General features: G+C 39.2%; 1 protein-coding gene across 1 annotated transcript; it reads right to left on the reverse strand.

Annotated features, from left to right (window-relative positions):
* Positions 1-3,186: 3,186 nt before the first annotated feature.
* Positions 3,187-18,786, reverse strand: LOC149821041 (phosphoserine phosphatase, chloroplastic-like). Its single transcript, XM_089982544.1, has 7 exons — positions 18,488-18,786; positions 18,244-18,376; positions 18,054-18,161; positions 16,421-16,514; positions 12,986-13,135; positions 12,847-12,900; positions 3,187-3,623 (listed from the first exon to the last, which is right to left on the reverse strand). Exons 1-7 carry the CDS (start codon positions 18,714-18,716, stop codon positions 3,489-3,491), a joined length of 903 nt encoding a protein of 300 aa, XP_089838670.1. The 5' UTR covers positions 18,717-18,786; the 3' UTR covers positions 3,187-3,488.
* Positions 18,787-24,842: the final 6,056 nt, after the last annotated feature.

The raw sequence follows: 24,842 nt of genomic DNA on the forward strand, positions 1-24,842 counted from the left end.
TCAAGTAAATAAGGAATAGATAGGCTCCATTATCCCTATTCTTCGAAGTTTTCCATGTCAACAGTGTATTTGGTCTGCTGTTGTCTTTTTATATTTGCCTCTTAAAGATGAGAATTGTAACCATGATCGAAATTCTTTTGTTGTGTCATAATGGTTATGGCGTAGACTGTGGCCATTCAAGCATTTTGGACCTTTGTGATATGGGGATCTTACATGATCTTGGTTGTGGGTTCCTGTCATATAGGAACATGAAATCCACTATCTTGCCTGGTTCCTTGTCATGTAGCATATCCCTCCTTGCAGACATGATCCAGTAACATCTATTTCTGATGATTTTCTATACTGTCATGATCGACCCAAATTTTTGTTTAAGAAGAATAACCTCATTGCAAAGTAATTTTTAGGTAAGAAGGATGATCTCATTGAATAATCCTTAGATAGTCAAGCAATTTTGTTAGGATGTTTCTGACACTAATGCCTCTCTTGTTTTGAGGATTTTGTTTTCCTTGACACACATTTCAGTCAAAGAATCTGATTGCACCATCTTTGGATAGTTGTCTGAATGTCTCTCGTGTTTCTAATACTAATACCTCCCATATAAATGATTTTGTTCTTCCTCCTTTCCTCTTCCTTTATTGGGAATTTGGTGAGTAAATCATACAAGAGAAAAGGGATCAACATCAGTTTTCAGGGCTTTACATGTTCATACTGCAGCAGTTAAGTCTGTTGGCATATTTACATAAAATTGTTACAGGAGCATGTAGGAAATTGGAACTTGGAAGCAACATCTAATTGGCAAGACTAGTTTTATGATACATCTTTTGTTACTTACGGTTGATGGAGAACCTGGCCAAAGGCTCAAGGTTGCACTTCTCTTAAAGTTTCTGGTGGAGCTTAATCACACGCTGATCAAGAGCTTCTGGAATTCAGCAGAATTAGAATCCACGTAGTTTGTTATAGCTCTTGCACCTTGAGTGCAAAGATTTCTTGTGTTTGTTTTTGGTCATTGCCGTATCCATATGGTGAACTGTTCGCATTTTCATTTTGAAGTTTGCTAATTTATGAGTTCACTATTCTTGCTTTAGTGCTGATCTTTTAAGCTCATTCCTTCATGTTGAAGTATTTAGTTTTGACCACCTTACCTCAAATACCACTTTTGCATCACCAGATTTTCAAGACGGAAGCCACTTATACAGAAAGTAGAATGAAGGTATTAAGAGGAAGAGGTCATTTTTTTATGCAGCGGCACAGCATGCTTAGCATGCAGCTCCACTGCTGATGACCATCCATCTCAACATTTCTCGAAATGGATTGGGAGGCAATATAAGGAATTGCAGAACATAAAAGTGATAATGCAAAAGCTCACGTTTGGACCCAAACTAATATTACAATGGTGAATGTTTCTGCGCATGATGGAAACATGCCCTCAAGAGCATAGTGACAAATATTAACGTTTTTCCCATTTGTTTAATTTTCTTGCCAAAAAATGTAATTTTAATTGCAATTAATTTTTTACCGATAAAGACGTGAATTTTTTTTAATTTATCATGAGATAAAGGCTGAAGTTATTTTCCCGTTTTAAATGTTTATCACTATTCTTAAGATGCTGTGAGGCTTGAGTTTTATCTGCCAAAAGTTTTATTGCTTGACTGGTTAGTAGGTGTGAGGATGGTGCTACTCTCCCAGAGTTTGTCAACTCAAGATTGAGTCAGCATCCAACAAAGGGAAAAGGAAAAAGATCAACCCGCTTTGTTTTTTTGGGAGGATCAAGTGCAATGTGATTGCATACTTTTAAGTGTGATGCTGCACCTGCTGTTGGGCCACCTTCCCTTTTCATTTCTAAAGAGGATGCAGCAAATCCTTTTCCTTGTCTATGTTTTATCCTTTCATCCTCTGGCAATATGAGGCATATGCAGGACGTGAACGGGTTGCAACTCAGTTCAGATCTAGGCATTACTGAATCCAACCGAATTGGATCTAGCACAATTAGATTAGAAGATGAAAAAAGGCAATACCAAGCCCCATATCCGATTACATAAGTGATGTATACAATTAATCATTATTCATTGACATCCTTATATATGGTAACTCGAGCTATGCATTAGAGCTAGCAAGGAATGCGGATCCAGCCCAATTGGATATTTGACTAATCATTGACATCCCTACATATGGTAACTCGAGCAACGCATTAGACCTAGCAAGGGATGCGGATGTGTGGTCCAATTGAAGCCTGAAACAGCGCAGGTAAGAGTAGCGCCATATAGGGTGTGTTCCAGCCCAAAGCTAGCATGCACATGAAAAATACAAAATTTAGAAACATTGATCTCTTTTATGTAGCCCCCTCACAGTCACATAAGCAATATATCAAAGACCCTCTCTCTCTCTCTCTCTCTCTCTATATATATATATATATATATATATATAACACAACTACCAGTGCAACTATGTGGGCCGTCCATTTCGGCCTTGATAAACAGCCCATGCAAAAACATGAAAAAACACATGTTTTGTGCGGATTTTTTACCACCGCTAAAGGTCCCAGCGGAAACTGAAACCTTTAGAGACGGTTAAAAACCTGTCACTAAAGGGACCAGTTTCCGCTGGGCCTTTAGTGACACTTCTGTCCGCCATTAAAAGGCCCCATTTCTGTTGCGACCTTTAGCGGTGGTAAGAAACTAAAAGTAAAAAAATGGAAAAACATGTTTTTGCATGCTTTTTTTTGTGGCATGATGGACAGCTACAACTCACTATATATATATATATATATATATATATCAAAGACATGCTGAGGTATGACTACCTGAGGAGTGGCGTAGTGGGGTCAGGTTTATGCCATTAGATGGGTGATCAAAGTCCAATCATTGCAGGCCTTCCTTGCATAAGCCCATGTCCGGCATAAGCCCTGGGAGAAGGGTCATAGCCTTACACCTCTGGGATGACGACTGTAGGTATGATAGGCTGAGCCAGCATGACAAGGTTTTCATCCTGAACGAGGTATCTTCAAGTAACTAAAAAAAAAGACAAGCCAACTACGACAATTCATAAACAGTTGAAATCAATAAAACTGCTACACATTTTCTTCCTAATCCACCAACAAAGATGTGCCGTTGTATTTTTTCTTATTTAAAAAATTAGTTAGCAGTTAGAAAATGATGGCTGCCATTTCAGCAGCGGTACAACTGATAATGAAAACATATTTGGATTAAGCATACAATTAATCGATAAAAAACTAGAAAAATGAAGGTGATACATATGATTTCCATGTAGGTGCGGTCTGTCATTATCTGTAATAATGACACTTGAGCATGAATTACATCGTGAGAAGCATCATGAATATTGGACTGACTACCAACCCTTAGGCTCAGCCTGATTATATGAAAAAAAAAACAAGAAAATGCATTTCATCATGGAGATGCATTTTGAATCGAGCAGTAAATAAATAATGTAGCCATAAGAAAAGAATAATAAGTCATCAAACAAAGAATAACTCAATTATGAATGCCAAAAGCCTCTATCAAATCTTCAAAATTGAAAACCAGCCAATCAGCTTTAGCAGCTACACTCTCACGCAGTTGAACTCCCCCAAAACAGATAAACAGGTCAGCACCACCCACTCTACGAGCCTGAACAGATGAAAAAATGGAAAATTGAAAGCAAGAAAAGGTAAAAGTCAGTGAAAGTTTATCAAGTATACCCATGGAATTTCTTAGTCTATGATATCACATTATTAAATAGAGCATCCAGTATCTCCGTGAATGAACATTGGTTCAACAAAAAACAAATAATTTCTGAGAGTTTGTTTACAACTAGAGCACAAGTAAATTACAGCTTCTAGTTATCAGTGGCAACACAGATAGAAGAACGAATAGGAGAAATTGCAGCAGGATTTTGTCTTTTGCAGAAATATCTGGAAAGAATGCATGCAGCATTCACAAATAGGAATACAGACCATGCTACACAAAATGCATGTTCTGTTGCTGCACTCCTTTCTGCAAGATCCTTACCTAGTTTTTTCTAAAACAAAAAACCACACTGACTGTTTCGATCATCCATATCTATCTACTTACTGCCGTCACATTCAGCTAGGCTACATTCTTAATGTCTACCTCAGACTATCTTTTCCATGTATCAGAAATTCCAGTATAATAAACCCAAATTCTTAAAGACCAAAATATGATGAACAGAAAATGAAGAATAAATGAGTGGTCGCCCAGAGCTCAAAAAATTGCACTGCAATAGCTTGAATCAGGAATAAACCCAGTTCTCCGCTTGATTTCCTTATGTTCATCACAGAAGTGTGGGGAATTATGTCACATGGGTATGACCATTTTTATGAAGCCTCCAATGTCGCTAGTGCATAAGGGGATTCAGATTGGTAGTCAAAACGGAGTATCCATGTGACATAGGTAGTGAAGCAAGCTCCAATGTTGGTTGAGTTTTCAAGAACTGCTAGTAGTCAGAATTAATAATAATAATCCCAATTTTCTGCTTCATGTCCATATGATCAACATGAAAGTGTGGCCAAGCATGCTTTAATACTCTATCCATTTGCAATGGCCGTTACATGTGCATTTGTAAACACCCCAAATTTTTCAAAGTTTCAAAATTTTCCCTTTTGCCCCAAGGACCCACCTTCTGAGTCGGTCAGAAGGGCAATTGAGTCAATTTCTAATCATTGCTCGGATTTACTTCATTGTTGAAGATCCGAAATCCAATTTCATTTTCTATACTTGATCCAACCTCTGATCCAGATAAGACACAGGGAGCACAACTCATGAAATAAACCAATGAATGTGACAATGTGAACACGATTTTCAAAATCAATTTTAGAGTTGGTTTCGTTTCCAAAACCAGTTCTCAAACTGGATCTTTTCAAAAATCCAACTTTGGAATTGACCCTCTGTTATCTCCGAAAAGTGTTTCTTCAATTATCCTTCTTTTATCTATTCTGGGGCATTCCTTGTCATGAAAATTTGTTTTTACTCCAAAAACATCATGTATACAGGCAGGATCCATCAAAATCCTTCATCGTCCTTCAAGCATTATCAATTTTCATCAATCTTTATCAATTTTCACCAATTTCTATCAATCTCTCATCAATCTTTCATCAATTTTTATCCATTTTCATCAATTCTCATCAATTTTTATCCATACCCATTCAGGATAAAGGATAATCCTGAAATCGTGCCACTTGAGCAATCTTTATTATTTTTTCTCAAAATTCGACTTCAAATCGAATCCTCTTCTGAAAACCAGTCCTCGTACTGGTCATCCTCAAAAATTTTGATCCTAGATTGAATCATTTATTAACCTCAGTCCTCGTGCTCAGGTATTTTATCCATCATCACCGAGTTGCATTCATTGCTCGGGTCATTACCCATTTTTGTACATCTCCATCATCGGCAACATCGTTGTTCCTGTTTCAATACTTATTACATTTGATATCCTCTGTGTTGCATTTCTGCATCTTCTAATTTCTGCATCGCATCTTGCATATTAGCATATTGTTTTTACATCATCTCATCTTTAATTGAACCATATGCATCGATTCCCTGTGTCACGTCTGCATCAACATCATTACATCAGCATCTCGTCTTATGCATTTTTCGATTCCCTTACATATTATCTCTGCAACTTTGAATGTTTGCTCTCTGTTATGCATATTTTGATTCATTTTGGTTCATCTGCGTACATTATTTCTACACGTTGATATAGAGCAATGCCTTTCACGGTTGATACATCCGAACGTAGTTCAATGATATTCTATACACTGTGTTTTTGATCTAATATCTGCAAGTGGCATCACCTATCATTCTGTTCAACGTAGACTTAGCAATTGCATATGCACGTCATCAACTCCCTTAATTAGGCATCAATGCCATTTTATTGAGCATTCACATTTCACTGAATATCACTTGCGCATCATCACTCAGTTTAGCATTGTGTTGTTAAAGTGTTGTGTTGTTGCATTACTGTGTGTTGCATACCACGCTTCATATTTTCATCGATGTTTGATCTTTTCATCAGATTCCTTTAGTGTGGTGCATTTATTCTTTTTTGCATCTCTTGCAACACATCGCCTTCACCCACTGTGTTACCCGCATACCTACATTTGTTTCAGCATCACCGTAGCATTCTTCTCATTCACTGCATTCCATTGTGTTGCCCATTATGTTACCCGCATACCTACATTTGTTTCAGCATCACCGTAGCATTCTTCTCATTCACTGCATTCCATTGTGTTGCATAAATCTCCATTATGGATGCATCCGAATCACATTTCATAACATTCTGCATACATCGTGCTCTTGATTCCTCATCAATGTATATTGATTTTTACATGCCCTGCATAAGATTATCCTGCATCGTCTATAATTTTCTGTGTTTTCATCAATTAGATGCACTGATCATTTGCTCATTATCATCGTTCCCTACACTTTAATTATACCTTAGTCAATCACATCATCTTTTGCTCCATTACACTCTAGTCAATTGAATGAACATCATCGTGGTTGTGTCTGCGTTATGAAGGGAGTTGATGGCGTGCAAATGCAATTGCTAAGTCTACGTTGAACATAATGATAGGTGATGCCACTTGCAGATATTAGATCAAAAACACCGTGTATAGAATATCATTAAACTACGTTTGGTAGTATCAACCGTGAAAGGCATTGCTCTGTATCAACGTGCAGAAATAATGTACGCAGATAAACCAGAATGAATCAAAATATGTAGAACAGAGAGCAAGCATTCAAAGTTGCAGAAATAATATGTAGGAGAATCGAAAAATGCATAAGATGAGATGCTGATGTAATGATGTTGATGCAGACGTGACACATGGAATCGATGCATATGGTTCAATTGAAGATGAGATGATGTAAAAACAATATCCTAATATGCAAGATGCGATGCAGAAATTAGAAGATGCAGAAATGCAACACAGAGGATATCAAATGTAATAAGTATTGAAACAGGAACAACGATGTTGCCGATGTACAGAAATGGATAATGACCCGAGCAATGAATGCAGCTCGGTGATAATGGATGTACAGTCTTCTGTGATGATGGATGTCAAACTAGATGCTGTGTAAAACCCGAAAAAAAAGGATTCGGGTTGGATCCAGATCCGAACCCGAACTCAACCCGAGGCCACCGCCTCCCTTGCGCCGTCTAAAGACAGCGAGGCAGGAGGGTTTCAAATACGAAACCACTCTCCTGCTCTCTCGTTCTCTCTGCACTCTTCCCCTCTCGCTCTCCCTCGATTCGCCGAAGCAAGCCCGAGCCGCCCTAGCGTCCAGCCTTCCCCGAACACCGACGGCTCCCTGTGGGCGGCTGCGACCCCAGTGCCATCCCCTCCCTTTTATTTCGATCGACATCGCCGCCGCCGGCGCCGACGACCTCCAGTTACGCACCGACTTCTCCTTTTCTTTTTGTCTCTCTCTCTCCCCTTTTTCTTCTTCATTCCGTCAACCGACAGGGGCAAAAGCCCCTGCCTGTCGGTCCATTACGGCAGGGGATAGCGGTCTGGCAAAGGCTTAAGCCCCTGCCACTTTGTCGACAGGTCGGCAGGGGTAAAACCCCTGCCGCTTGTAAGAAAGGTTCTGGCAGGGGTTTTGGGGCCCCTGCCTGCCTTTTCTTTCACCAGGGAAGGTCGAACCCCCCTCCCTGTCTCGATGCGCAGGGAAGGGTTCGACCCTCTCTGCCTCTGTTTGTCACAGGGGAGGGCTCGAGCCCTCACTACCTTCGAACTACGCAGGGGAGGGTTCAACCCTCTCTGCCTTCGTAGTACGCAAGAGGAGGAGTCGTGTCCCTCCTCAGTCCCTTTAATGTTAGGGGAGGGGTCGAGCCCCTCCCTGCTTGTCCTTTATATAGGGGGAGGGGTCGAACCCCTCCCTGCTTGTCTGTTGTGCAGGGAAGGGGTCGACCCCCTCCCTGCTTCCCTGCTCACGGTTACGACAAGGGAGGGGGCTGAGTCCCTCCCTGCTCCCTGTTACGGTAGGGGAGGGGGCCGAGCCCCTCCCTGCTCTCTTTTACGGCAGGGGAGGGGGTCGAGCCCATCCCTGCTCTCTTTTGCGCACCTGCTATCAGCGCCTTTTTCTCTCTTTAGGCAGGGGCATCGCCCCTGCCTCTGCTGTTTTATGACAGGCAGGGGCAAGGCCCCCTGCCTCCCTCTACTCTAGCGTCAAGTAGGGGCTTCGCCCCCTGCCTCTTTGCATGTTTGTCAGGCAGGGCCGAAGCCCCCTGCCTCCCCTTCATTGTTGACAGGCAAGGGCTTTGCCCCTGCCTCTCTTCTACTTTGTCAGGCAGGGGCGCAACCCTGCCTGCCCTCGCTTTTTGAGGGCAGGGGTGCAATCCCCTGCCTCCTCGTAATTTGCTGACAGTAGGTCAGCAGGGGCTCGCAGCCCCCCTGCCCCTGCTTCTTGCGCTGATAGCAGGTGCGCAAGAGCACGGTGCCCTTGCCTCCGCTTTCTTCACGTCAAGTCAGCGGCAGTGCCCCTGGTCTTCTATTTTTGGTGTTGGCTTGCTAATAATGTCGCTTTTGCGGCTCGTACGACGGATCTCGCTCGCGCTCCACGACCCGAGCCATCAATTGTTTACACCCACAGGCGCCAGCAAGCTTGCAACTCTCAAAGGTAGGGAAAGATTACACGGAGGACTTGGACAATTGAATTGAGTTCAATTAACTAAAAAGGACAATTAAATAAATATATATGCATATATATATTTATACGAGTACGCATTTAACTCAAGGACGCGGTTTCGCGAACCTTGTCCTTTACTTTCTATCAGTCTTTACTTTGTCGTTGCGCCCAGGATTTGCGTTTGCACTCCTGCTCACGGTCTTTACCTTGTCGTCGTGCTTTGCGGCGCCCAGGCTCTTGCTTTTGCAAATGTTTTGTTACTGCCTTGCCATTGCAGATGACGCTCAAGTTTTCGCTCATTGCATGTGCTATAAAGGCATCCTCGTGGAGGATGCAAAGGCATTTACCGCTCTCCCTCTTGCGACAAGAGTTGAGTCGAGGGATTAACGATACATCCTCGTCTAAGGAGAGGGATACCTCGCAAGGATCCTGGCTCTTCGAGTAAGCAGTCCTGCAGAGTGGACTTGAGATTTTAGGTTGTTGCGCAAAAGCATCAAAAACTGCCCAAATCGAAACATTTGGAAGAATGTGATTGGCTGGTTCTATTCGTCTATCTGATATATCTCGGGTAACCCCAAATTGGAGCTTGAGCAAGCTTCTTAGCGGGAGTTCTGTTGAGAATCGTATCCTGTCTATCGAGGCTGATATCGAGTCATGCGAGGCATGTAGATACCACGATAACGGATGAGATTCTAGAAAATTGCATGCCAAATGTGGCACAAGCTGTTGGCTATTTCAAAAGATAAAGAATGTCAAAAGTAAAGTCTGAGAAACATTACATCTTTGTGAAACACTTCTGTTGAGGCTCCTATTGAAGAGCTATACCCCTTTCATCCTAGAGTACTTGTAGTCGTGCAGTACACGTTAGTACTGCGATGATCGGATGAGACGGTCGTGCGACCTCGAACAGTGCTAAACACACAATGTTGTAATCATATAAAAATGGGATCGCCTTCACAGGCAAGATGCTCATTTGGTCAAAAGACCAGAGCATATAGAATGAGTCGTCAGTTAATTTACCCCTGACGTACTCATTCGCCCTTGTGTTTCTGTCAAGAGAGATGATGGATCGGTACAAAACTCCAATGGACAGGCTGTTAACAACCACCGCACGGGCAAAGATCCGGCCTCCCCAGTCATTAGAGTTAGGGGAAGGGATTACCAGACATTATCCTAGGTGGTAGATCCCATGAACTTCTGCAAAAGTTGGATACATCCGTTGTCAAATACCTGCTTTTGGGGAATCCTCTCTCAGCTAAAGTCATCCTCTTAGGAACGAACTCAACTAGCTATTCGGGTTATTGAAAATACATAAAATAACAGACACCCGAACTAGTCTCAGTTGTTTCTACGTTTTGTCTGCGCGTACCCACAGGCCAGTAATATAGAAACATAAAGTCTGTTCACACTGGTTGATGGGTCATGAGACTTGCTTGTTGCATGATAGTTCACAACTTACGATCAAATGAATTGTCATGCTGCGTTTGACAGTTGCACTGCTTACTTGCTTTGAAATGCTTACCTGCTTAAACTGCTTACCTGTTTTGCACTGCTTACATGTTTAACTGCATATCTGCTTTAAACCGCTTAGCATACTGAATTAAATGTACTTAATTCAGTTTCTTGTAGTCTCTCTTGTGCACCTACTAGTTTTTCGCAAAACTAACCCATTCTATGGGTACAGGTGATGATTAGGTATACCACGGGCGATGACGCGATGGCAAGATGATTTCAAGACTTCTTTTTTCTTTCTCTTAGCTCGCATCCTGGACGTTTTGGGTTTTGTAATGGATTTTTCCTTAAATATCCAAATTTTGTACTATTTGGGGAACTTCTTAAATGAAAGTGGTTTTTCCAAGTGTTTTGCAAGTAACATGGATTGTGTGTTTTGGTTCTTTTAGCTAACGTGCCCAAAGTTGTCAGCTTGCCTTTCTGAATTCAACAAAAGAATAGTCTTTCGTTGATTTCATAAACAAACTCTGAAGGAAAGAGATTTTTTCTAGTCTATTGCATGTTTCCTGAAAGGTTCGAAAGTTTGAAATTTTGGAGCGTTACATGTTGTGCATAATCTGCAGGTGACGTGAACCAAATGGAAACTAATAGATAAAATGCAGTAAAGGGGAGCCAATGGCACCCATGAATACAGTTACCACATGGAATGTGGATGATGGACAAATCAAATGGATGCCACAGAACAGAAGGAAACAAAAGCAAAACATGATGAAGCTGAATTAAAACAAAAGATAAACTATGCAAATGAAATAGAACACACATTGCAGAAATGCAACAGAGAACGATATGTAGATGATTAGAATGTAAGTGTTGGAATGTAAAAAATACACAAATGAGAACAAAGCAAACAACATGATGTTGCAATATGTAGATCGATACTGCTATATGCAGATCGATGCTACAGAGTATGCCTCTAGTGAGCAGTGAAGAACAAACAAGGAAAATCGTGAAAACAGAAGGGAGGAGAGAAAGAGAATAAGAAGAGAAGGAAGAAGAGAAGTAGAGAAAAGGGGAAGAGAGAAGCTACTCACTGTGCATTGGTTGAGAGGAGGTGATGCTTCCTCTGTATGCTGGGGCAGTATCAAGCTTCTTCACCAACAAGAGAAAAGAATAAAGAGGAAGGGAAATAGAAGAAGAAAGAAGAGGGAGAAAGGGAGAAGGGAGAAGAGCCTCTTGCAAAGAGAGCTCCTGGCAAAGCTCGATGGTCTCTCCCCTCACCTTCGATGGTGGTTATAAAAGGGAGAACCGTTATGTTTTTTTCAAAAGTAGTCCCTTAAAGTTTTAAAAATTTTCAAAAAGAGGGTTTTAGTTATAAAGATTTTCAAAACTCTAAAGTTTAATTTTCTGAAATTTCGCCCCCTTTATGTGATTTCTGAAAGAAAATCTAAAATACAAGGAAAATAAGAAGGATTTAAGAGATGGAATCCATATGAGGTTTTTTAAAAGATTTTGTAAAATATTTGCTTTGAGATTGAAGGATTTTATAAAAGGAGAGTTTGTGAAATAGCAGAATTAATTTTAAAAATTGAGTTTCAAAAATGGATCTGGATCTGAGGTTTTGAGTAAATATCGAGTTTGGATCTCGAACTGAGGAAAAATGGGAGGAACGGATCCAAATAGAGATTGGATTTGGATAAAATACCTGAGCTATACAGAGAATTGATCTTAGAAATTTTAGATCTGGATTGAAGATAGAAGATCTGGGCCTAGAATTGGATCTGGATGTCTGATCTGGATCCGAGGTTGGATCAAGTATAGAAAATGAAATTGAATTTCGGATCTTCAACAAGGAAGTAAATCCGAGCAATGATTAGAAATTGACTCAATTGCCCTTCTGACCGACTCAGAAGGTGGGTCCTAGGGGCAAAAGGGGAAATTTTGAAACTTTGAAAAATTTGGGGTGTTTACAACATTTCATATATATATATATATATGTCACAGAGACTCTCCAACTAGGTGCCGCACCCGCGTCGCACCCACACCCGCACCCGATGTGGTCAACCTGACCCTGGGTGCAGTCAATGCACCCAGGGTCATTTATGTCCAACTTTTAGACTTATATATATATATATATATATATATATATATATAATTTTTTATATTTTTGCCACACCCCCGCACCCAAGTTTTTTGAAAGTGCCGCACCCCCGCACCCATGTGACATTATATATATACAAGTATTTCTGGAGGTCTCCATCGCATGAACATTCGCTAAGGTGGCACAAATAGAAATCCTTGAAGAAGGTGAGATGGCAATAAGGCTACAAATACATTTACAGAAATACATGAATCACATTCTTTAATCTGTGCATATGATAACCAGCTACCACTGGGTCTGATACAATATCCATTAAACGTGGGATATTCACTGTCAAATGACCACAATACAGATGTGCATGAAATGCTTGAGAAAGCTATGAAAAAACATATTAAATGAAATCTTGCATTGGGGTTATCACTTATCAGGCAATAGAATTGATGGAAAATGGATTGAAGTTGCCACAAAAGTAGAACTATGCCTGGAACCCATTCTCAAGTAGGTATTTATCGAAATATGAATATCAGGAGGAAATAAATGGTTAAAGTACAGGAATATTAATGTTCCTCTTTTGAATCTAAATACATCTGCGGATTCCTTCATTGCACATAAGTTAATGAGGGCAAAAAAGTTGATTTTGAGCACCACATTTACCTCAAGATCTGTTGCCCCATCACCGATCATGAGTAATACCTTGTATCCGTGCTTCTGCATCCAATGTTAACAAAAAGAATCATAAGATGATCAAGCTGCATTCAAAATTCACCTTGAACAAGAAATATACAGTTACTACCCTCTTTATAGACTCGACAGCAACAGCTTTCCCTCCACTTCTAGATGTTGGCTCTCCCGTATCAAATCCAACAAACTCACCAGAGCTTCCAAATAGCAGTCGATTTGCATATATATTCTCATGTGGAATACCAAGAAGTGAAGCAACAGGCTGCATTAAAAGTTTTCTCGGTCAGTACATAGGACTGGAGTAAAGAGCCTTTGCTTTTCCGGCAAACATGTGGATCTTTGCAAGAGACCATAAAAAGTCTGCATCAACCAAGTTGCTAAAACATAGAAGCAATTGTTTCTTTTTTTTTTCTTTATTTTGTATTTTACTAAGAAGTTGGGGTAGACACTGTAATGAAATAACAGAAAATACAAAAACAATGCCGCTAAGGGCTTTACAAGATAGCGATCACAAAAGTGCATAAGCACAAACCAATGCTACTAAGGGCTTACAAGATCACAATCCCAATGTGTACAAGCACAAGTCCACTATAGGACAAAATAATAGCCAACAAGGAGCAACAATACAAGCACTAAGTGCATATAAAACATTAAAGAACTAAATAGAAAAACACAAAATATAAAAAATATTCATCTGTATTGAACATAATACACAAAGGGAGAGCGTGAGACTCTATTGAGGAGCTCTCAATAGCGTTGTTGGGAACTCCCAACGGTCACAAATGTGACCGTTGGGGAGCCCCCAACAACTTTATGGTCTTTTTACCATAGAGCCCATGCTCTTTACAAAAAAGACTTTAAATAAAAAGATAAAAAATAAATAAGAGAAAAATTGTTCCTAATGAACAACACTGTTACATGAGTAAAATTATGAAAATACCCCTAAAGGGTATTTACCTATTATATCATCACACACACACACACATATATATATATATATATATATATATATATATATATATATAAGTACAATTAACAGACACGGGTAGGATTCTATAAGAACCCTGCTTAAGTATGGCTCTACCAAATTATCTATGGGTTGGTGATCCAAAATTTCATCTCATGTAGAAAGAAGAAAAGAATGATAGTTATGCCTAGGGGAGCCATGAAGCAGCATCCTTAACAACCTACTTAGTTAAAATCCCGCCTAGCCTAGGCACAAGTCTGGTGCCTAGGAGCGCCTATGTGCCCAAGCAAGAACCTAGGGAGGCACCAAGGTTGGCATTTTATATTTGTGTTTTTTATAAAGTTTGAAGCGCTATAATCATGTTTATATTGTGTATTTTAAAATATTTAAGTTTTCAGTATCTTTTCTTATTGTTATAATTTTTGGTATTTTTATTTTAAATAATTTTATTCTTTTGTGGGTCGCTAGGTGACAGCTAAACAAATATTTGTTCAGATGGATTTAAATATTAGAAATGTAATTATGTTTACTTTTTTAAAGTTTGATTGTTTAATTTCATAAACTGTTGATTATTTTTAAGAATTTATTGTATTTTTATTTTATTTTTTGTGTCTTTTTGGTCCCAACTAGGCTGGCTAGTCTCGTGTAGGAACCAGCTAGGTCTTTTAGGGGACTGGCACCTAGAGGTTGACTAGCGCTTTTGACTACTTAGATAACAAGTTAACAACCACCATAACAACACCGTCAAGGATGTCAACAGGTTGGATATATCCAATATTCGACCCGATTCTAAATCTGATTATTTGGGATTTGGTTAAGAAAACTGAATCTGATTATTATTCGAATTTTGATTGAGTATAAGGATTTCATGACCGAATCCGACGGATATACGAATCCGGTTACATGCATTTTTCAGATTTGGTCTTAGATTTTTCCGATCTGAATCTGGATCCAAATCCGAGTCTGATTAGTTGGATTTGGTATTAGCTCATCCGACCTGAATCTGAACTGTTTACATCCCTAAACACTGTAAAGCAGATTGCTAATACAATAGGCCATGTGAAAGACCAAAGACATCCTATTAGTAAGTTAAAATTGGGAATAACCCTTTCGATGCTTTTTCTGAAATACTTATATTTTGCGGCAACTGATTTTTCCAATTCTCTCCTGTAAAAAAAGATAAAAGACATTCTATTAGCAATTCAGCATTGTAGTTCTTTAGACACTTGTTTGTAAAATATTTGTATCTTCTGGCAATTGATCGTTTCGATTCCTTCTGATCTTTTACATTTTAAGCTGATTACTAAGCACAAATTTTGAATGATTCTGGCATGGTGCTATGGCATGCCATTTGAAAGGTGTACTATTTTCTCAGCTATGGCAGGTGATTCAACTACTACTTCTGAAGCTGGTTACAGCTTCATTCATTCCGTGTTCTAAATCTATTATTGTTTGTTAAACATCAATTAGGCCAAAAAACATAAAATCCATCTGACATCTAATAAATAATTAAATGTGATTGTTCAGTTGAACATTGCCTTCAGTATTTTTAGTGCAATGATGCTGTAAAATTGTGTCAAAACTTGGAGTAAAATGAAAAAATTCAATATCAATGACCAATTTCTTAAACAAATGTATTATGTAATTCACACCTAATGCAAGGTTTTCATGAGATCCTCATGGGCTATAGCTTAAACAAGAAATCACTCAGAAAAAAACAATGTTTGCATGGACTATCAAATCCTCATACTGCTTCTTTATAGACTGAAAGATGCATGCCTTTACAGCAGTGTCGTGAGGAGTTCATAACTTGATACACTGTCAACCTGGGGAGGTACAAGTTCAGCACCATTCCCAACAAGAAGGGGCTTTCCAGTTCCAGGCCTAGGAGGATTAGTTGGACTTGGCCTAGTCCCAGATCTGGGTGAGAAATACCTAAACTACTCCTGTTTCAACTGTGAGATTCAACCATGACACTAATCCTACTGACTGACCCACTAAGTCTATTTAACCTATATATATATTTCTATATATATATATATAGAGAGAGAGAAAATAAAACTCAGCATATATTCATGTTATTTCCAATTTATATAGGTCCCTAACAGATGGATCAAGCAGGCGATATGAAGTATTTGTCCTTATGAGATTGTTTTAATTATGCCTAACAAGTAGCTTGTCATGCATCTGGTTAGATTTACTATTTACCAATTATTAAATGTAAAACTATGTTCTGAAGAGATTTTTAACACTCTGAATGGTTAGGCAACTAAAACGATTTCCCCTTTTAAATGCCAGATAATTGTGTAATGAAATGACTAGTAAAGATCAAAAGGCCATAGGCAGTCCCATACTTTGTCTGGTTTTCCACAAGAAGGTGGTCACTCTCATGACTCGAACCTATGTTACCAATCTGTCAGACTGACACTTTACCATTGCACCAAGCAGTGCACTAAATGTAATACCTAATTAGCGAAAAAAAAGTATAACATAAATATCATATAAAAAAAAGTTTCACATTGTATAGTAATTAAATCAGGATAAGGAGTCAACAACTTGAGCTCAAGTTTGGCAACATACATTGATCATTTGACGAAAGCCTCCAGAAATGAGGTAGACATTGATATTCATAGCCTTTAGCTTTTTCATCAAGTCAGCTATGCCTGGAGAAAGCCTAGTTAAGAAAATACAAAGTTGAGATCAGCACAAATCTAATATGAAAGTATATAGAAGGGACACACGTGAAGCAAAAAGGATAAAAAAGGAAATTTAACATATGGAGTCTACAACCACATAATCCACAATAATAGATACAGATAGCATAAGAAACAGAGAAAAAAAGGAAAACATTAACTGAGAGTTAATGTTAAATAAATCAGTTAAAAAGTAATTTACAAGGCTAACATTTTGATGCATGTAACTTGACCCTGCAACTTGAAGAAGTTAACTGACAACAGATTGCAAAGATGAAGGAGATTCATAAGTTGAATCTGATTGAAGTTACAGGTGAAACAACTAGTCTAATGGGAACATTTAATGTGAAAGTTAGCAGATTCATCAACTCCACATCCGGAAACATCAAATGTAAACTTCATTTTTATAATCAAACTCTCCCTTTTTTATTCTCACATTGTGTCCTTGGTCAAAATCAAGCAGCCGTGGAGTATACATGTTATTCCTTTCTTGGAACTATTAGTCAAAATGAACCGTCCTCAATGATCATGATCTGCATATAATACATTAAGCAGATTGATTGCCAAGTATCAACATGACATAGGTACCAACCGTGCCTAACAATTATCTACAGATTCCAATAAGTCTTGGATAGAAGAATGCTTACTGCTAATTTGGTCAACCTATAACTGTCTTGATCATATCCATTGTGTCAATATTTAACAAAATAATTTACTCTGCAATAAGATAATATAATCCCTTTTAAGTTTTCACAGATACGTGCTCTGTTCATCTGCCAAAAACTAAAATGCTGGAAGTCAGTATCTGGACTCTCAACGCAAAATAAATGTATCATCCAACAATAAACACCGAAGCTTTATCATCCTCAAACATGATGTCTTTGTTCAGCAATTGACAATAATGCACCCAATATCAATGTACAATTGCAATCCACGATTTTTCATCTTTCAAGCTGTTGATTAACACCATGTTACCAACTATGATCTAGTACCAGTAGTCTAAATCCACTCATATAAAGCTAATGGTAATGCTACATCCATGCTAAAAAACTAGAAAACAGTAGTTAGGAGACATCATTGTTTACTTGTAATATCTCAACAAAATCTTCTATTCCTCCCGTTCAACTTTTATCGCGAGACTCATTTTCCCCTCAACAATATACATTTCTATCAGTCCAGTCTAGTTTCGTACCAACTATGCAAAATATTAATGAAACAGAACATTAAACCTAAATTGATCCCAGTAGGTGTTACTCCTAACAATGACATGGTCCAACTTTCTGAGGTTGTAGAACAGCATAACTCAAAAGAGCCTAGGTCCACCATACCCTGAACTAATTCCATTTAAAAATTATGATTTAAGATCATATCGAGTTGAAATTTTAAAAGGCAGAAATTCCCCCACCATGTCAACAAAAACAACAACAAAAAGAGAGAACAAAAACAAAACAAAAATTTTCAACATTTATAGAAACACCCAAGCATAATGAATGAAGAAAAGTAGGAGAGAAATGCATCACCTAGGAGGCCTCTTGCTGAGGAAATCATTCACTTGAGCCAATGAAGGCTTGAACAGATTGAGCCTCGCAGCCAGAGCGTCCTGAAACGGAACAGATCCGCCCATTGCTCTGCCTCAAAACAAACAAACAAACAAAATTAAAAAAACAACAACCAAAACATCTAAATCCCCCAATCCTTCACCAAACGCACCTCTTCGTCCACTCAGCGACCGCTTCTCCGGCGCCGCAGAAATCCGCCAACTCGTCGATCCCCTCGTCGACGCACACCGTGCTGTCGACGTCGAAGCACACGGCATCCGCGCCCCGCCAAATATCCAGCACCTCTGCAAGGAAGGCAACAGAACATGCTCTCTTGATCAGTAAAGAAAGAAAGAAAACAGAAAAAAAAACGAGGCAAACAATTAAGGAAACGCGGAAGGAAGAAGAGGGAAAACCTTTAGAAGGGAGCGTGTTATCAAAGAGCTTGGGAGGAGGGGTCCGATCCGGCTGTACAGAGGCCGCCATGACGACGAAAGAGAGACGATTTCTGCTGCAAGCGAGAGAGATCTCGGAACGAGAGAGCGAGTCGAGAGGGAGGGAAGGAGGAGAGAAGCGACGCGGAGAGCGGAAGAGGAGGAGGGAAGGAGAGGAAAGACGGGAGAATTGGATCTGCAATTCGGCCATTGAAGCTCTGGAGAGGAGGGTGTTAAAAAGGAAGCCAAGAGTTGGGAGCTTCACACTGGCGGGCGGCGGAACCAGCGTCAGCCGTTGCGTAACGAAGCGAAATAAAGAAAAACAAAAAAAAGGAAATTTTTTTATGAAGATGGTCCTTTCTTTTTTCTAATATCTCAAAATGCACTTTTTCCTTTAAACAATTTCTTGTAAAAAATGACAAACTAAATTTTGTTTGCAAATCTAGTATCCAAAACTATTTATTGGTTTTTTTTAATTAATCATAACGAAGTTTAGGTGTGCATCTTCGTATTATGATAAAAAATTAAAAGTGCATCTATGTTTTGAAGAATTTTTAAAATGCATCTAAGCTTTGATATAGTTAATAAAAAAAACACATAAATAGTTTTGTAATTTTTGCAAAAAAAAATTCTCAAATATAATCTTTAGAAAATTATTCACCACTTTTTTTCTTCTCTCCTCCAAAGTTTAATTATTCTATTCTATAAGTCAAAGCAATTTGTTGTGGCACGAGGACCATTATCATCTAAAGATCAATGTATTATAAAAATATATCTAAAATGACAAATAAAAAAATCTAGTAAGGGAGATAATAAATCAGAACCTACTTATTTCATGAGCCTCTTAAACCCAGGTTGGCATATAAGACCAAAAGTATATTCATATTATTGGAGGATAAAATAGTAATAACATTTGTACTAACAAAAGATAAGTTAGCAATAACTTCATTTAATTTAAACCAGTTGTTTTTTTTATCTAAGGCCTTCTTAAAATTTCTGAAAGTCAGGCCTTTTTTTAATTATGCGAAAAAGTTGGCTCCATATTAAAAATTTCTCTTGGAATAATAATATAATTTACTCTGCCAATTTTTGAAAGCGACGGGTAGTGCAACCGTGTGTTTGGTGGTAAGTTGGTGAACATGTTGACATTAGAATCCGACACGAGTCCATGTAAATCAGCTTGATCGAAACTTAATGGCAAATGAGAGAGACCCATCTCGGACTTTGTTTCGGACCAGGTCCAGTGTTTCTCTAGGTTTGTGTTAGGTACCATGGACGCAAATGGGATGGAGTTCCAATTGGGTATGACCCAGACCTGTCCCATATTGCCAGATCAAGAAAGTATGTATCTGAAAAACAAACAGATCCAAAACAAATATGGTCAGATCTATTTGGATCTGGGTTAAGATTGGGTACAGAAATTGGATCCAACCCTTTTCTTTATCTTTTTTTAGCATAAAAATCAATTGGTTTACCCCCTTTTCGCAGTTCTAGTACTACAGAGGTTTAGATCCTAACGGATCCGTAACTTCACCACATATGATATCTAAATTGAATCAGGATCTGGACCTGTTTAACAAACGAGTACACTGTCAGGTCAAGCCTGAGCCAACCCATATCCAACCTGTCCTTTCATTCCTAAACAAGGCTATCCCTGTGGTACATGTTCTAGGTAGATTAGTATGTGTTTGCCAGATAGAACTTGATGTTGGTACCAACATGAGCAAGCTTGACCCAGTACTTATCGAACTCTGGCACAATGCCTAGGCCCATGTATGTGGGTAATCGGGTCGGGCAGAGTTGGTCTTATTCAAAAGATTCTTTGCTCAGACCTAGGGCAGCCGACGGGTCCAGTATGACCCGATTCTGACCTGTACAGTATCCGGTAGGATCTAGGTTTGGTAACAGAGAAAGAATCCTATTAACTCTTCGGGTCGAACACGTGAGGTCGGATATGTCATATCAGATCTGCTAGTCTGCAGCTTGCGCCCCCTTAATGGGTCCCACAAACTCATAGCGTGCAACACTTTTTACTATGTCACAGATATATTTTAATTTACTCTCATGGCTTCTTATATATAAAGTAACATGTCCCGTGTCCTTTAAGCCTTGTCCATGTGACATACTGCGTATGGAACAAAATTCACCAATTGCAAACGCTTCTCTGTAAAGCTTTGTCAAATGGGAAAAAATAAAAATATGAATAATAAAAAAGTGTAATTGAGCCTAATAAGATAGTTTGGATCCATTAGAGTAATAGTTAAAATCCAATATATGGGCTATCCCTGTTATCAAGTTGGATATCTAAACAAAATAAAAAAACAATAAAAAAGATAAATCGAATAGAATAAGGTACGTTAGAGTCGGGGGCCCATCCCAAGTTACTAAAATGTAAAAGGTGGTGATCTAGTGGATCATGTTTGAATCGGACAGGTAAACCAGATCCCACCCAATTTTCATACTTTGTATTGGATTGCTGGATTTTGAACAAATAAATGCATATCACCCCATGGTCGCTAGCATGGCCAGTAGGGTGGTTTTGAGCAGAGTTGTCAGTCAAAGAAGCGAGAGCGAAAAACAAGGCACTTTTAAAATTTTAGGAAGCAAGAAGTGTGGGACAACTTAAAAGCGAACCAAAAATCGTCTGGAAAGTGATTTAGGAAGCAAAATAAAAAAATAAAAAAAAGCAAAGAAGTGTGCTTTCCAATTTTTTTGTGTGTTTCAAAGCACGCTTCTGAAATGCGCTTCGGAAAAGTGCGCTTCTCCACTACCTATGGTGCTTCCTGCTGTAACTCTGGTTTTGAGAGTGCTGAGATGAAAGTCTCGATGGCCGTCTTTTTGGAGAGAGCCCAAACCAGATCAAACCCGACTGGTGCACTGGTGTCCATTACTTTTAGAGGTAGGCCACGCAAGGGAGGATGGTTGTGAGTCCCCAACCGGGGTTTTCCTTACTTTGGTAAGGGTTTCTCATCATAAAAAAAAAAAAAAACAATGCATAGGTTCACCTTTCTTTCTTTAATATTCAACCAAGTTATATTTTAGATTGGATTGAATCAGGCACTCAATCGAAACCGACCCACTAGATAGTCCTAAATGCAATAACAAGAGATAATTTATTTATTTTTTTTTTTGAAAAATCAGATCAGTTAAAGTAGGAGAGGAGAAGGATACTTCTATAACTGGGGCTAATAGCAAATTTTTACATTTTTTTTTATTTTAACTAGGCCATAACATAGGGGTGGCAATCGGGTCGGGTTGGCGGGTTGGCGTGTCAGCATACCTCAACCCGAACCCGACCCGTTTATTAAACGGGTCGGCTGTGGCAAACACGAACCCGACCTGTGTAATAAACGGGTAACCCGACACGACCCGCCAACCCATTTAATAAACGGGTTGGCGGGTTGACGGATCGGGTTGGCAGGTAGGCAGGTTGGCGGGTCGGGTTGATGGGTTGGCGGGTTGACGGGTCGGGCAGACGGGTTGGCGGGTTGACCCACCCGCCTAACCCGTTTATTAAACGGGTCAGCCGGGTTGGCGGGTTGGCATACCCCCAACCCGAACCCGACCTGTTTAATAAACGGGTTACACGGATCGACCCGTTTATTAAACGGGTTGGCTTAAGGCCAACCCGAACCCGCTTAAGAGGCGGGTTGGCGGGTCGTGTCAGAAATTGCCACCCCTACCATAACATAACATGCACATATTTTGATACACTAGAGGGTTTCAATTTACGTAGAGGTGAAAGCAGATTGGGTTTGGGCTGGACTATTTGATCCATGTGGTGATCCACGATCCATCTGTTGGTGAAGTGGATCTAGGATCAAACCAGTCTGACTTGGATCTAGAAATGTGGAATTGATTCTGTACTGAATCCTGACATAGTAATACCAGACCTAGCAAGGAAACGGGTACGAAACAAGGTCAACACAAGGGAATATAATAACAGTTTGTACCTCATGTGGGTTCAGCCTAAATCCGAGTAATTTCAATAATCTGATCCATATCCGAAAAAAAACAGGAGTCCAATTTTGGGTCCAAGCCAATGGGCCTTCCTTGATCTTAATTGACATAAACCTCTGCCTTTTCTAGAACAAATTTGAAAAATCAATCCTGCCCGTAGTTAGCAATGCATGATCATGAAATGGTGAAAATTAGCTAAAGAATGGATATGTGATTAGAAATGTTTGGCATTCAACAAAATTAGCAATGCATGATCATGAAATGGTGAAAATTAGCTAAAGAATGGATATGTGATTAGAAATGTTTGGCATTCAACAAGATGGAAGAAAAAACAGTATAAAAATTACAAGGAAATTGGTAAATAGAGTTCAACTCCGTTTTAATCTTATAAAATGAGGTTAAAAAACGTGCATGTTTGTGTTTGGGTTATCCTTGAAAATCAAGTTAAGTTTCAGAAACTTTGACTCTATGAGACTCAAAATTAAGTTTAAAACTGATATCTATAAATAGATCCATATCAGAGTTTTTTTTAAGTATTTTTTGCTATAATTGTTCGTGTTCTGAACATTTCCTCAAAGCATCCATGAAAATTACTCGGGGTTTACCCTCCTCGGCAAATCGTGATTAATCGGAAGAAAAATCTGTCTAACTCGGCATGCAAAGTCCTCGCTAAATTGTGATTAATCAGCACCATTAGGAATATCAAATTAAAAGTTATAAATAGTTACATTTAAAATGTAAATAAGAAAATTTTATCTAATTGCCTTCATAAAATTGATGGAATGTTGATATTTTATTATGTCAAAATTATATTACTTTTTTTTAAACCAACGGGGCTCCGCGTGGTTGGTTGGAGCTGTTAGTGCATGTCTCCTTGTGGTGGGAGGTTGCAGGTTCAAACCCCAGTGGTGTGTTGAATAATAACCGGTGCGGGCCTGCCTAATCCCAGCTTGCCTTGCCAAAAAAAAAAAATTATATTACTTTTAAATGTATGCCAATTGAAAACAGAACATCAGTATGTATAATTTATGATAGCAAACTGATGAATAAAACCAAGTGTATAATGTACTCAACTCTCTCTCTCTCTCGGTGACACACTCACAAACAATGTCCAACAGTCATTAATTGCCGAGATTTATTGGCGTGTCGACGATTTACCTATTTACTTTGAAAATTTGTTGCATTAAATCACCTCTCCATCTGCTCGTAGGGATGGCAGTGGACCAGCGTGGGGGCAGGGGACAAGGTCTCTACTCCTAACCCATCTCGAAATTATGCCCTCCATTCCTACCTCTATCCCCATATAGGTTTTGATTTTAACCTTCATCCCTGCCTCCATCCTCGTTTCATTTCCTCCATCCTTGGTCCAAATGGGGCAAGGCATGGCGAGACCCCATTTCCCCTGGGTCCACTGCTATCTCTAAAAAAAGATGTTGAACCCTCGCTGACTAGAAGAAGGAAATGAAGGTTTACTAACAGGTATTGGGGATGGGGCAAGGCAGGGGTGGAGGAAAGCGTAAGTCCATCCCCGCATGGGTTTTCATTTTAACCTTCATATCTACCTCCATCCATGTTTCATGTCCTCCATCCCCGGTCCAAATTATGGGGCGAGGCGAGGCCCCATTTTCCCCTGGTCTGCCATCCCTACCTGCTCGTGATTCATTGACGATTTACTTGATGAATCATCAATTACGATTACACTGCCTCAAAGGAATGGGTTTTTTGTTGGCATTATGAAAAAGACCGACTTCACTTGTTTTTTTTGTTTTTAAAGTTTTATTGAAAATGTACGTTCTAAATGGAGTTTTGCTGCTAATTGAGATATTGGACACCGCTAATTGAGATCCACAAATTCGCTAATTTTATGTAACTGTTAGCCAGCGTTTGACCGGGCGTCCCACACATCAAGTGGGATGCACAGGCAATCTGTTCCGTGTATCCAACAGGACACTATTTTTTTTGTTTCGACTCTGGGTGGACATCGGGCCAACCCAATTAGGGACACTATTTTTTTTGTTTCGACTCTGGGTGGACATCGGGCCAACCCAATTAGGGCCTGTAAAGGCCCTGCATATATTGAGGTACCAGCCCAACCCAACTCTATTATATTTGGGCTCGGGTTCAGTCTTGGGTCGGTTAAGGCCTATTAGCCTCTATGCATTTTGCAAATGGGCCCGACCCAATTTGATTTGTGTGCAAAATATAGAAATTCATTGCAATCGACTAATTTTAATGATTAAATTGATATATATATTAATTTAAATTGATATTATACAAGAATGTAATTAATTAGTTTATAATATATGTGTGCAAAATATAAAAAATCATTGAAAAATGATTGATTTGAGAAAAATTAATTTAGATTGCAGGATTCTCA

The sequence above is a fragment of the Nuphar pumila genome, chromosome 12 (genome assembly GCF_984573655.1).
Source record: "Nuphar pumila chromosome 12, dmNupPumi1.hap1.1, whole genome shotgun sequence".
Lineage (NCBI taxonomy): Eukaryota > Viridiplantae > Streptophyta > Magnoliopsida > Nymphaeales > Nymphaeaceae > Nuphar > Nuphar pumila.

What these genes read in the sequence shown, in the direction of transcription:
- LOC149821041 (XM_089982544.1), bottom strand. Translation starts at nt 18,716, where the DNA reads ATGGCCGAATTGCAGATCCAATTCTCCCGTCTTTCCTCTCCTTCCCTC. An exon ending in GCTTTCGTCAAATGATCAAT is followed by an intron (nt 13,136 to 16,420) that starts GTATGTTGCCAA and finishes CTTTTAATGCAG; the next exon opens with CCTGTTGCTTCACTTCTTGG. An exon ending in ATGGGGCAACAGATCTTGAG is followed by an intron (nt 3,624 to 12,846) that starts GTAAATGTGGTG and finishes TCATCTGTTCAG; the next exon opens with GCTCGTAGAGTGGGTGGTGC.